Source organism: Tetrao urogallus (genome assembly GCF_951394365.1).
Source record: "Tetrao urogallus genome assembly, chromosome: 1".
NCBI lineage: Eukaryota > Metazoa > Chordata > Aves > Galliformes > Phasianidae > Tetrao > Tetrao urogallus.
In genome coordinates this window covers 145,366,300-145,380,216 of record NC_136813.1, presented here as the reverse complement: position 1 = coordinate 145,380,216, position 13,917 = coordinate 145,366,300, and the positions used below count along the sequence as shown (strand labels likewise).

At 37.7% G+C, this 13,917-nt stretch overlaps 1 protein-coding gene across 2 annotated transcripts in view; it reads left to right on the top strand.

The window, feature by feature from the left end:
- LOC306957965 (putative RNA-binding protein Luc7-like 2) overlaps positions 1-13,917 on the top strand; it is a gene marked incomplete at both ends in the record, with an annotated part of 29,561 nt that overhangs the window by 10,085 nt on the left and 5,559 nt on the right. For both annotated transcript variants that reach the window (XM_079549342.1, XM_079549343.1), the window contains 7 exons: positions 6,386-6,484; positions 7,318-7,428; positions 7,897-8,040; positions 9,034-9,210; positions 11,399-11,490; positions 12,333-12,362; positions 13,155-13,349. In XM_079549342.1, coding sequence (XP_079405468.1) covers positions 6,386-6,484; positions 7,318-7,428; positions 7,897-8,040; positions 9,034-9,210; positions 11,399-11,490; positions 12,333-12,362; positions 13,155-13,349 — 848 coding nt within the window. The remainder of the gene's footprint in view (positions 1-6,385; positions 6,485-7,317; positions 7,429-7,896; positions 8,041-9,033; positions 9,211-11,398; positions 11,491-12,332; positions 12,363-13,154; positions 13,350-13,917) is intronic.

Below are 13,917 nucleotides of genomic sequence, written 5' to 3'. Positions count from 1 at the left end.
CAGGGGACTCATCAGAAGCAGGCATTATGATATTACCCATCCAGTGTTCTGCTGTTCAGTGTTCTTAAGAAGCACGCTTCCTACCTTAGCAGCACAACTATTAGAAGAGCAGAAAGCAAATAGTGTGTCTGACAGGTTATTGATGATTTGGGGAATGAAGATGGATTTGTTTCCTGAGTTTTGAGAGGAAAATTGTAGTGTATCTTAATGATCAAGATTGATATGTGACGAGGATTGTGTGACTTTGAATTCAACATTAGAATCTTATGCTTATGCAAAAAAATAAGTTCTGTTGATTGGTTTATATGGTTAAATCTCTTCATTGACTGCATTGTCAATAAAATACTAGCTGTGAATTGCCAATTTTTTTTTTTTTTGCTGTATCTGCCTTCTTCTGAAAGGCACGCTGCTGCTCCCCTCTGCAAAATGCAGACTGCTGTGCTACTCTGTTCCACCCACTTCTTCAGAAGCACTTGAGGAAGGCGCACAGATGTATGAAACAAATAAAACTACTGCTATCAGTAGAATATGTTAATTCAGTTTGTTCTTTAATGGCAGAATACCCAAAACTCCACTAAGGAACACGTGCTGATTTGCCTTGAAGATAAAATCACGTTCCCCAGGCTGCAGTGTGTCAGTAACAGTAGTGCGCATGTGCCTTTAGTAGAAGATGGGAAAGTTTCTTTTGTCCAGATTTCTGTGAATCTCATCTCTTCTGTCTTTGGATGCAGTGTCTGCTTCTTTCTTTATAAGACTATTGTATGAGTTCTTCTGGGCTTCTCAAGAACATTTAGAGTTGTTATTTTCGTCAAATGACTTTGATCAGATTTATTTTTTGGTTATCATTAAAAGTGTTTACTGGGGGGGAAAAAGACCACAAGACAACAACAAACAAACTCACAAATGATTAAAGGTTTGAATTTTGAGTTTTACTAGGAGGTTTCCAATGTCTAGATGGGCAACAGTGCACAGATTCTGACTCCTTAGAACTTCCTTTTGTACTCCTCTGTCTTACTTCCTTGGAGTAGCTTGTCATGGTAAAATAGTCCTTCCTGGAAACCTAAATATTTGATTGAGGGCTATAGGTCATAAAAACTGACTCTGTTTCAAAGTTAAATTTTCTTCTGGGTGCTTTGCCACCAGAACAGTTGCTTCTGCTTCAGTTACCCTTCTCTTTCATGGAAGTAATGGGCTGTGTTGAAGTTATTGGAAGACTGTTGAGTCCTAACAGCAGAAATGTAAGCAAAGGTAAAATAAATAAATTGATAGAGGATGTTATAATTCTGAATGTATTGTGCCCTGTGATTGTCTTGTATGTGAAGTGTGTTGTTAAGTTTGCATCAGGCAGATCCTGAGCTAGTCAGTAAGATGGCAGAAATGACTTTGTATTCAAGATTATAAAATGATGTCTGTTCAGAACCTACTTTTAACAGTGCCTCTCACAAATGCTTTTCTGTTTTTAATTGACACTTGTTCATGCTTTGCTGTTCTACTTTTTGAAGTTGATCACACTGGCACTGGTTCTTACATATAAGTCAGTAGTTTAAGTGTTTACTCATTCATCCCAAGATGAGAATTTTATAATGAGATTACAAAGTCTGTGAGCCGTGTCTTTTAGGGCACAGAAAGTCACTAAGACAAAAAATTGCAATAAAAATTGCTAAGTGATAAAGACTTAACACTTGCTTTACCTTTTTAGGCTCAGTAAATGCTGATAGTCTTGTGATGGTTGATATTTTTGGTGTTTGTTTTTCAAACCATGGTTTTTGAGTTCCTTTTCATCAGTGTTACAAAAATGTTTTTGCATATCTGTATACACATACATATGTGTGTGTATTATGACATTGGGACTGAAACTGTATATGTAGAAATCAGATGACTCCTTTTTAATGGTATGGCCCTCTCAAGCAACAGTCTCTGGATGTAAATGTTATGCTGTCTTCTGCAGGTTTTACAAGACAGGCAAGAACGTGTTTTTTCTATTTTCATGAGTCTGTGTCTGAGTTGTAGTGGTTGAAGTGATAATGTAGTGACATTTAAAGCAAATACCTTCAGTAAGGCTAAAAGTAATCAAGTCCTGAACATTTACAGTAGTAACTGGCAGGTTGCCTTTGACAGCCCCAGCAGGTCAGTGCTTCTGCAGTGACCTTTGTTTGCTTGTTTTATTACATTGATTGTCCTTTCCTGTTGAGAGGTAAATGTCACAAGTATTTTATGTGACCTTGCAAATTGTGGTTGAGAAATTTCTTTCTACTGGGTGAACTTTATCTGCTTTTGTGCGTTTGTTGAGGTAGGTTGCTTTTCGCGTTTTGTTTTTAAAGTCCTCAAAATATGCTGTTGGTGCAGTCCTACAGTTAAGTGCATGGTTAGGCTTGTGAGTTCCTTCCACCCAGCCCTTCAGGAGTCGTGCTGGCTAGGACCTTGGTTTAGCAACATGCTTTGAGACGTCTTATCTTTAAGCTCATTAGGGTAGAGTTCTGTTCCAGATAAAGACACCTAAATTTAGGTTCCATCTGGGGAGCTCAGTGTCCAAGATCTATTTCACATGCCACTGGGTGCCCCTCTGAAGGTGGGCTCAATGCATCTGGTCTCATTGCACTGTATGCTCAGATCATTTTACTGTGGAAGAGCAGTTGGGTTAGTCCTCACATCTGCAAATAGGTGTGTTTAAGAACCTGCATTTAGGTGTTTTCATCTGGAGCTGGTATCTTTGTCAGTAGTTCCATAGGCTTGGTGGACATATTCCATGCTTAAAACTCAGTTGTTGTGATGTGATTATTTCATGTTCTGCTAGAGGTTATCAGCAGATCAGTTTAGGTCTGATTTGATCACGTGAACTGCTTTAATCTTTGCAGATGAAATTAGGCTTGCATAAACCACCTCGATTCCTAGTCTTCAACCTAGAGACGATGAATTTCTGTATGCTCTGTTGAGACAGTAAGTGATCAAATCAGTCTCTTTAGACGTATTCTTAATTAGTTTGACCAGTGCTTAAAGAACAACTTATTTTACCACATTCCATTTTAATGAGCGTAATTTATGTAGAAGAAGGGTTGGGTTGTTCATTTTTTATCATTGCTCTTCAGTATGGTTATCTGACTTTAGCACTTTATAGCCTGATTATAAATTAACATTAAAGAAACAGATATCTCACTTAAAAGTGAGGCATTGTTGCCAGCTTTATCTTTCAGGGAAAATCTATTCTAAGATACTGAAGCCTTCAGAAGTAGGTAAAATTAAAGAGGGGAACATTTTTCTTGACACTCTTGGTAAAGGGAGAGGTGTGGTACCTCCAGAACACAACGTTTCCTCTCAGATCAGAATTTCACAAACAAATTCTCTTGCTGAACGTGAGCTGTTTTGGTGGGGCTACCTTTTTAACTAGAAAGAATTCTCTACAGAAATGCTGTTCAGAGTATCACCTCAGAACACATCAAAGATGCGTGCTGGTTTTAGAAACTTTGATAGTGTGTGATACTCTGTCACACCTCTCAACATCAGTCCTTTGTGTTTTAAGTCTGTTTGGCTTCTATATGCTTTTACTGCAGACCTTACTGTGTGCATCCAGTAATCTAAACTTTGATGTCAGAAGAATATATAGTAGTTGTAAAAGCATGAAGATGAGAAGCTTCTTGTAGATTGCTCAAGACCTGAAAACAAAACCTTAGATTCATGGTTTCAAGAACAGCACCACGTCTGATGGTTTAGTCTGTTCAGCTACTGATGTCAGCTTCTTTGAATGCACGCTTATTTTTCATAAAAGCTCGTCAGCTTCTGTGTTGCTTATATTCTGGACACTTCTTCCTTGCCTGAAGCAGGGCAGTGATCTTTCTGTACCTGATTTGATTGACACAGTACAATGCATCAACAGGAAGCGAATGTTTTTTCTGTGTTAATACAGTTCTATCCATTTTCATGGATGGGATGACAAAAATAATTACTGACTCATTTCAGTATGAGGTTTATGGGGATTAAAAGTGAGTTATCTACACCTCAGCTCTAGGAAATCAAGCATCTTTAATTGCCCATTTACAGTGAACGAAAGAAGAAAAAGGTGTTATGACAAAGGTTAGCAAGTTGTAGCAAATCACTTTTTTCTTAAATAGAGCTCTGCGGCAGGAGAAGATCTGCATGTGGTTGCTAAACTGTTTTCTGGACTAAATCTTCAGCAGTAACCTTCCTTTGTGATAAAGATTCTCAGGATAGGAATTTTTCTGAAGTTAATGTTCAGTAAAAATGCAATAGCTGCAAAAAGCCCTGATGGTATGTATGGCTTCTCATATTCAATAAACGAGTTATATCTTGCCTGAGGACTTAATTTTTCCCCCCCTTTCATTGCTTTGCTCGTCAAGATTCCTCTGTAAATCACTTTAAGTAGCATAAGTCTGTCTAAAACTTCATTGCTGATGCGATGATTTTATGTGCATGCTATTTAAGCCTTCAGCAGTAGTTTGAAACCTGAACATCCCTTATAGCCACCTTCTGTTTCAAATATGATTGATCTTGAATGGTTGGCTGTCTTTGCCTTGATTTTGGTCTTGAATGACTGTTCTTTGCCTTTGGGGTAAGGCACAACTTGGCATCAGATTGCAACGTGGACGTGTGGAACATGAAAATAATATCTTGCTATATCTTCTGGCCTTCTTCACCTCCTGTTCATCTATTTTGCAGATGGTCTTATGAGCCAAACTATGTGAGCTTCTCTGTAGTTAGCAAGATCCTCAGCAGTTCCAATCCAGTGTAGACTTTTGACAGTAATGAATCATCCCTGATATGAACCAACTTCGCCTAACTTTGCTTAACATATACCAGAAGTGTATATTTTAACCTTACCTTATGTGTAACATGTAAATTGGCTAAACTTTTAAACTTATGTCTATGTTTCTGAGTTTGGTTTTACTAACAGTTTTTAAGATAAACATTCAATAGTAATAGTTGTTTAAGTATTTTCAAAGCAGTAGCCAGAGCTACTACAGGCTGCACTACAGAGCTGTTCTAACAATGATAGAATTTCTTCAGCAGCAAAGCCAACAAAAAGGAATCCAGTTTCACTTGTATGTGCTTGTTGTTCCTCTCTGTTACACCCCATGAGCATTTAGAAGGCTCTGTCTGTTAAGCCCCATGAGCATTTAGAAGGCTGTGCTCAAAGCTGGATTGAAGAGAAGGAAGCAGTTCAACACAGTTTCTTCTCATTGTGATGCTAACAAAAGAAAATGCTACATCACCTCCCTCCCACAGCCCCCTGAAGATTGCAGCTAATTTTATTGATGCTACTCAGGAGTTTGTGAAATGACCTCTTGGTACTGTAAGAGATCCTAGCTACTCAGGTCCCCTATTATGCTTCCCCCCATGTTTTGGCAACACCTCTGTTTGCGTGGCTGCCTGACGTGTTGGACAAAGGTTCTCTGCTGAAAAATTACCTCAATTTTTTGCTTGCTAAGGTGTTTTTTCTCAGTTGATACTCTGATGTGCTGATACGGGGGGAGGCACAGGGTGGTGGTAAAGGAAGGGCAGAATTGTTTTTTCAGTGATAGTGATGGTTCAAAATAATTTCCAGGCTACACGATGGAGTAAGAAGGAAACAGATTTAATCAAAATTCTTCTTGCTGTACAGTGTGCGAATTTCAATTTTAAGCCAGTATTTGTTATACCAAATAAAATTGAGTGCTCTTCTTGGTGATATTCTACATTAGATTAAAGATTAGTGATATAATAAATGAATTTGCTTTAGTTCACGCTTCCTTCCTGTCCTATTGTAGACCAGTTTTAGATTATGAATAAAATATCTATACTTTTTCTTCTCTGATTCACAAGGACAGTGTGGCACTCAGCTTATCTCTACGCATCAGCAAAATGTTTTGGAGAGTTTTTTTTTTTTTTTTTTTTTTTTAGCTACATGTGATCTGAGAATATTTTTAAGTAGCACTTAACAGTGATGCTGTGGTTGCAGTTATTCCAGATAATGATCATAGCCAGAACATTTATATTGTGAACTGTGTGGAAAGATCAGATCAAGCACTTGACCATTTAATTGCTAATTATTTGTAGGAATCTTGGTTCTCTTGTTTTAGTTCAAGACAGAATGTTCTACTTCAGTGACTTTTCTTGCACTTTCAGTAAAAATAACTTATGCAGATCAGTAACATTAGTCTGTCACATGAACAGCCATCACAGAATAAGCTGTATACTCTGTCTTTATATTTTTTGTCATCATTAATGCATCTTTAATAGAAATCTGGGTTTGTCTTTAAAGATTTATTAAGTTAAACATATCTCCATAAGGGAGATGATTTGCTTCAGCATGATTTCCTTTAACAGTCAAATATTATAACTTTATTCTTGCATATACTGCTTGTTATACTACTTTCCCTATGTCTCTTTTCAGAGAATGGACCTTGGAGAATGTCTGAAGGTGCATGACCTGGCATTAAGGGCAGACTATGAAATAGCATCCAAAGATCAAGATTTCTTCTTTGAACTTGATGTATGTATTTTGTCACAATGGTGGAGAGAAAGTGTAACTTGCATGCGCTGGGGGAGATAAACTGAGCAGCAAACAGTCAGATTTGGTGCACAAGGAAGGAAAACTTTTGGAAAATAATTTTTTTAATATTTGTTTACATGGCTCATCATGATCATGTGCAAGCACTTGAATTTCTAGGCATTTCAAGGTAGGATTGTTAATAACCTTACAAAAACAGATAAGTATGAACCTGCATGCTGTCTTAGCAGTAACAATCATTGAGCCAATGCTATGCAGTGTATAATTTGAAGAAAGGCTTATATTCTTCTTGGGGGAGGAAAAAATCATTTTGTACTGGGAGTAACAAATGATATGCTGTGTCTCAGTACATTGTCTGAGTAATGCAATTATGAACTCCCAGCTAGGAAGTTGGTCTTGAGCATGGATAAAAGGTTTGGGTTTGTTGTTGCTGGGGGTGGATGATGTTAATATACGTCACAGCTTAAAACCCTGGTGGAACAATGTGTTACTATTGCGTGCATTAGTAAGGTGAAGTGAATATATCTATCCTTTCAGAAATTGTAATGCATGTTATAAATGCTGGCTGCTTCTTAGCGAATAAGAGTTGAGACAGAATCCCTTCCAAGTTTCTGCGAGTACTTGTACATTTTGACAATGTGTAGACAGCTTTTTGAAATGTTAGTGTGATTATACACCTTAAGCTGTTATGTTATTGTTTTATAAGTTTCCCCAAGAAAGCCTTTTAAAAGTTAACCTTAAGCCAGGAATTTGTTGAAGGTAATGAAGTACTAGTGTTCTTTACAGTGTTAATTAGTATTCTGTCGGTGTTTTAGGCAATGGACCACCTGCAGTCATTTATTGCGGACTGTGACAGGAGAACAGAAGTTGCTAAGAAGAGATTAGCAGAAACCCAAGAAGAGATCAGTGCTGAAGTTGCAGCTAAAGTAAGCATGTAAAAGCGTGTAATTGCTGAAGTTATTTTGGAGGTCTGTTGTTTTAAAAGAAACCAACTTCAGACTACTCGAACTGAGAATTCATGCTGATAAATCTATAAACAAAACACTTCATGTGGTCTTCTTCTAACTGAAAAAAAAGTTCTGTCATTTTTCTGCAAATATATGTGTGCCATGAGGGATGGTTGTATAAATAGTAATTTTGCAAGTTGCATTGGCAACAGCGTGAATTACTTGAAATTTCTGAACAAGATCCTGTTCCAGAGCTGCTTTGGTTTCTAAGCCTTTTTCTGTGTTGATGTGAGACAGTTGTTTCCCTGTTATTTGGAGAACTCCTCTGCATGCTTCCTTTTAATTTTATCCTGTGAATTTTGTATATAAGAATAGCTCAGTATTGGCTCACGTTATTTTCCATAACTAAGACTGTTTCCTTTGTTGAGCCTTTCTTCCTCTTTCAAGGCTGAACGAGTTCATGAATTGAATGAAGAAATTGGGAAGCTACTGGCCAAAGTAGAACAGCTAGGAGCTGATGGAAATGTGGAAGAATCTCAAAAAGTAATGGACGAAGTGGAGAAGGCCCGGGTAAAGAAGAGAGAAGCTGAAGTGAGTTGATTATTTAAGGCTTGTGGGATGGAGAGGACAAAATTAAATTAGTAACTGTAGTGCAAGATGTCTTAGCTACAGTTGCATCCTTAGCTTTATATAAAACCAAGGGATTTGCTTTGTGTGTAGGAGAAGTTAAATACACTAAACATTAAAATACACTCCTGTGCTACTAGAGTTACACTTACTTCCTTTGGTGATGCATTTAGCTGTACTGGCTGCTACATCTCTTGTGTCTGTGTTTGTGGGGACTTAATCATCTTGTTGGATCTCACAGCTCTGTGGTAACCCCACTGTTGATTGTGATGTGCTGGGGTGTGACTTGCATGGGAGACCTTTCAGACCCTTCTAAGCTTGTCTTCATTGAAAGATGGCTAATGGCTTCTGTATCAGGCAATTCTAGGCAGTCATTGTTGTAATGTTAAGATGCAAACATCACTGGGAGCTGTTCCATATCGTGTCTCACCAAGGTACTTAAATTTGGAGAAAGAAACATCTATGGTTGTTTAATGGTACCAGAGGGGTTGCTGGTAGTCTCACCAGTCTGTGATCTCAGTGTTTGTAGGTAAAAGTTGCAAGGATAACATGTTTAATTTGTGTCTAAAATGTGCATAGATTTGTTTTTAAATTGGGTTCAGGATAAGTATATGTAATGTTTCATAGTATGGTAAAATCTAGTAACTATAGTGTTAAGATATATTCATTGTGCTGTCTAGGATGATAACTTCTCTTTGTATGTAGTATGATCTGAAATAAAGACAGTAATCACTCTACTTTGTTTAATTTGCAAAACCAGTTGCTGATATCCCCATTGTAATATACCTGTCTTCAAAGTGAGGAACCTGCAGTGTGTCTTAGTAAGACAGTTAATTCACACCGTGAATCAGCGTCTGCTGATTGGCTTTGAGTTATGCTATCAAAAGTAATATACTTGTTTGGAAAATTATATTTCTATGAATTGAAAAGAAAAAGTTAACTTTTCTTTTTTTCTAGGAAGTGTACAGGAATTCTATGCCTGCCTCTAGCTTTCAACAGCAGAAGCTACGGGTTTGTGAAGTGTGTTCAGCTTATCTTGGTCTTCATGACAATGACCGACGTCTTGCTGACCACTTTGGAGGAAAACTACACTTAGGATTTATTGAAATAAGAGAGAAGCTTGAGGAACTCAGGGTAAATCATTTCTCTGTTTTGTTTGTGCTCTTAATTACTTGTCAGACAATCTGAATGGAATCTCTGGGTGTGTGAATTCTTTCATGTCACCTTAAGATATTTCATTGGTCTGTAAACACCGAGTGCAGTTGTTAAGCACCAAACATGCTTATTAAATAGCAGTTATCTACATAATTTGTTAAGATGGCCTCTTTCGCACTAGGTAGATTAAAATGTGCTCAAAGAATGCATCCTGGGAATGGAGAGTGCAGTTCCACTTGTAAACTTGAGAACTGTATTCTGAAGCATGTTTAGTAGTCATAGAAGATAAGCAAATGAACTTTTCATTTAGCCAGTTAATTAGATCAATGTGTAATAATGAGGCTCTTAAAAGTACAAGAACATGTAGCAAATTTAAGGCAGTGGTGTTTCATTCCATTAGGAGTAAAATAGAGCTGTTGTTGATAGCTTTGCTTAGTGTTGGTACCAGTGAAAAAGATGTACCTAAAGAGGAAATTAATTCATAGCAGTAATTTTGAAAAGATCTGCCAAAGTGTTTGAAGCACTGACAGTGTGATGAAAGACCGCAAACTCATTTTATTTTATCCAGTCATATAGATGAGATTATTTTTTTTTTTAAGTGATTTGGAAGCTTTTAAGCTTGACTGGACAATAGTTGAAGTGAGTTGAGACAACTTAAGGCTGTAGATATCTGAATCAAAGTAGAAGAAAGTGTATGTCTTGAAGTGGGACTAACTTAAAGTAATTGTTATGGGGAGGCTGCATGTTCTCCATAGCTTTCAGTTTTGAAATCCAGTTGGAATATTTTGCTAAACAAATCTACCTTGGACCATTGAAATTGTATATTTAAAGAAGGACTTACTGGAATTATATTCTAGACTTTTGGTATTCAAGAGTATGGACTTGGATGCTTACACTATTTATGATCTTAATATGTTAATTATGGAGTTTAGGGCTCATTTAAGCATGTTACTGTAGAAATTACTGAAGATGACTGCTAAATGAATCAAAACCCTAAAAGCAGAGACGTTACTGCTGAATTTGAGTAACATAGCTTGGGTTGTTTTGAATATTCCAGCTGTCTTGCATGGATACTGTAACTTAACCTTTGGAAAGCCCAACTCTTTCCCTTGACTATATTGGCAATGTAGGCTCCAAAATAAATTGCTGTAATTCAGGCCTTAGCTACCTAGAGGAGATCATGTGTGTTTCCTTTCATCTCTCTGTGAAACTGTGCAAAGATTCACTTGAACATGAAACCTTGCTTGTAGTTAAATTGCTGATATTTTGCAAGGCAATATAAAAATGATTTGACATAAAGGGGCTCGTTAACTGATTATTACCACATTTGGAGAAAAATATGCATGGATAATTATTTCACATTCCCAAAGCATCAATAAAATAATCTTTTGAAATACTTCACTAACAAAAAAAGAAAACAATAATTATCCCCTCCTTCCTCAGAGCTCTCCTCAGAGATCTAATCAAGATGCTGCTGGGGCAATTCCACATCTCAGAAGAAGGTCTTTACAAAGAGTTGAATTTCTTGCATCATGTCCAGAAGGTGGCGAGACTTGGGTTTGGCCAGATCTCCAGTTGTGAGTTCCACATCTGAGGGCCCTCTACTGAGCGTGCCTTGTCCCCAGTAGTAGTGAGTTCAACCTGGGGGCCATTAGCTGAAACATCCTTTCTAATTACATGTATAATGTTCACAACTCAAACAGCTAGCCTCAAAACTAGATATCAGCCCAACCAAATCCTTTTAAGACCAAGAGTTTCTTTATTTCACAGCATAGCTGAATGGAGTTAATAACATTCTTAACTCCTCCTGTTCCAATTACCTTTTGCCTTTCCCCAGTGGCCAAAATAGGGTAGGATTGGCATGAAAGCTCTCACATTAAGGCATGACTTTCTGTTCTGAATTCCCTTCATGAAAAACTTACGTTTAAGTTCACGTCTTTCAGGTCTTGGTGTAACACCCATCTGTTTATAGCAGCTCTTCTGTGATAACCTGTGTTTCCTGAAAAAGATAAAATATACTGAGGAAGAGAGAGGGGCTAATACTCAAAAGTGAATATTCATGAGGGAAGGAACTGAATATTAACTGTAGAGATTGCTTCTGTAGTTTTTTACCTTCATTTGAAAAATATTGAAATGTAACTTAATCAGTGTATTCTGTTACTTCTAGAGGATTGTGGCTGATAAACAAGAGAAACGAAATCAGGAGCGCCTGAAACGCAGAGAGGAGAGGGAAAGGGAAGAAAGGGAGAAACTAAGGAGGTAAGGATCTATTTCACCTGCATATACATAACGGCCTATTTAAGTTAAATGGAAAAACTATGATGATGTTCATAAACATTTGTTTTATAAAATACGCAGAATTGTGTTAATTTCCCTTCATCACTTAGAGGAATTGGAACTGAATATAGCACTTGATTCTTAAAACCTGAATTATTTTCGTAGAAAATCTTTTCTTTAAAAAAAGAAATGCAAATACTAGTAGCTTTTCCTACATATTTGAACAAATGCACATGAAATGAGGTATATTGACATCTGATGTATGATGCATAGATGTTAATTTTTTTCTTACTGGAAGCATTTGAATGTATGACTAAGGAAAATAATTCCCTATTTTTCTATGAAATGATTGCTTTCATGCTTTGTGGGGATAGGATTGAATGGCATTTCAACTGCAGTTCTCTTGACATTCTGGCTCCCAAGGCCAATAGTGGAAATGTTTAATAATGTCAGTATTCCCTTATTTCTTGTCATGCTATTTAACTGTAATCTTTTGTTATTGAAGTGGGGAACGGGGATGAATTAAAAAGTGGAGTAGTATCCATGTCCCCACTCCCTCAAAAACAAACAAACAAAAAAAAAAAAAAACAGCCACAACCACCACCTACAACAGAAAAAATCCAAGACAGTTGTTGAGGGGTTATGCATTTTCTAATAAATGTTACGAAGCTGTACTTGAAATGTTTTATTTGAGGTTAACATGCAAGTAAAACGAAGACCACAATAGCTCTGATAGTTTGACTTCAGACTTACTAATCTGTACTTTATATTTTATATTAGGATTATGAAAGTAAAATTAATTTACCATTTTCCATTTGTTTCAGGTCCAGATCCCACAGCAAGCATACCAAAAGGTACTTAAGCAGGCAAGGAATGCCATCAGTAATGCAAGCCTTTCACAAGCTGAAATTTTCTACTTTTTGTCTAGCCTTATTAAGACCTCTTCCTTTACAGACAGAACATCCTATTGCACAGCCATCTCTGTGTGCTTATACAGTGTTTGCCATTGTGCTCCTTAGTTATTTATCCGCATATATCTATTTTGTGGCTATTACAGTGCTACAAACTGTTGTATCCCTGGTAACACTTGGAACACAGAGTATTACTTCCTTCAAAACAGACGCTTGTGTTCAGTACCTTTTAACTCACACCTGGAATGGTAGTTCTCTTCTTAACCTGAAGTTGAAAGTCACCAATGAAGTGTTGTTGCAGGGTGATCTAGAGGAAAAAAAAAAAAATCATTAATTTGTATAGTGTTCAGAATCTTCCAGATTTGTTGTAGTTACGGGGAAGGTTTGTTCTCAAAGCACTATAATGGCCAGCTTCTGGCCAGATAATCCCCATCACTTCATCACAGACTTCTAAAACTTGGCCTGGTAAACACAAGATTTTAAACATCTTTTTTTCCTTTCTGTTGTCTAAATTGACTATGCTGTAACTACATGCGTAGTCACAAACACTGTGAGACTGTTTGGAGTCATATAGCACTTCTGGTGTTGCTCTCCCCTCCTTGATTGCCTGTGGTGAGACGATGCAGTAGCTCTGAACAGTGCAGACTGTTCTCTATACGGCTTTTTTTTCACGTGGAGTGTGAGATATCCAAGGGACACCGACAGTGCAGCGTCCCAAGTGCTTTCTGTTTCTAGATCTAGGTCCCGAGATCGTCGCAGACATCGCTCTCGCTCAGCCTCCAGGGAACGGAAAAGAAGAACTCGCTCTAAATCCCGCGAGAAGCGCCATCGCCACAGGTCTCGCTCCAACAGCCGCAGCCGGAGTCGCAGCCATCATAGAAGCAGGCACAGCTCCAGGGAGAGGAGCCGAGAGCGCAGCTCCAAAAAGAGGTCAGTGTTGATCTGAACGGCTTTTCCTGCATGCATAATCAGATATATATTTTTTTTGCACTAAATTAAGTTTACCTTCAGCACTGAGTGATTTAAACTTGTTTTGAGGCTGTCACAGGCTTCAGTTATGCTCTTCGCGTATTCGTGATTTAACATGTAGTAGTGGGTTTTTCTCTTTTTCTATAGTAGGCTTATATATTACTTCTGTTGTGGAGGAGTGATACAGGATATTGTTGTTAAATTGAGGATCTTGATAGTTTCCTGCAGCATAGCAAGTGAAATGATTGATCTCCATTTGAACTTCAGGATATGAGCAGTCTTCTTAACTTACCTCTTGGGTTCTTGCTCCCAGTGGTGGAATGCATCTGTTGTGTGCTCTCCCAAATAAAGACAAGTTTAGATATATCTGAAAATGAATTTCTTGCATGAGATCTGAAGATAGCACTTTGCATGCAAGTGCATGCAACTTTGATCCCTTTCTTAAGGATTACTGTAAAGAGCAGTCTGCAGCTGCTGCCTTTGTGTGACTCAGTTGCTGTCTGCTCCTGGGGGTTCCTGGCTTATTTTA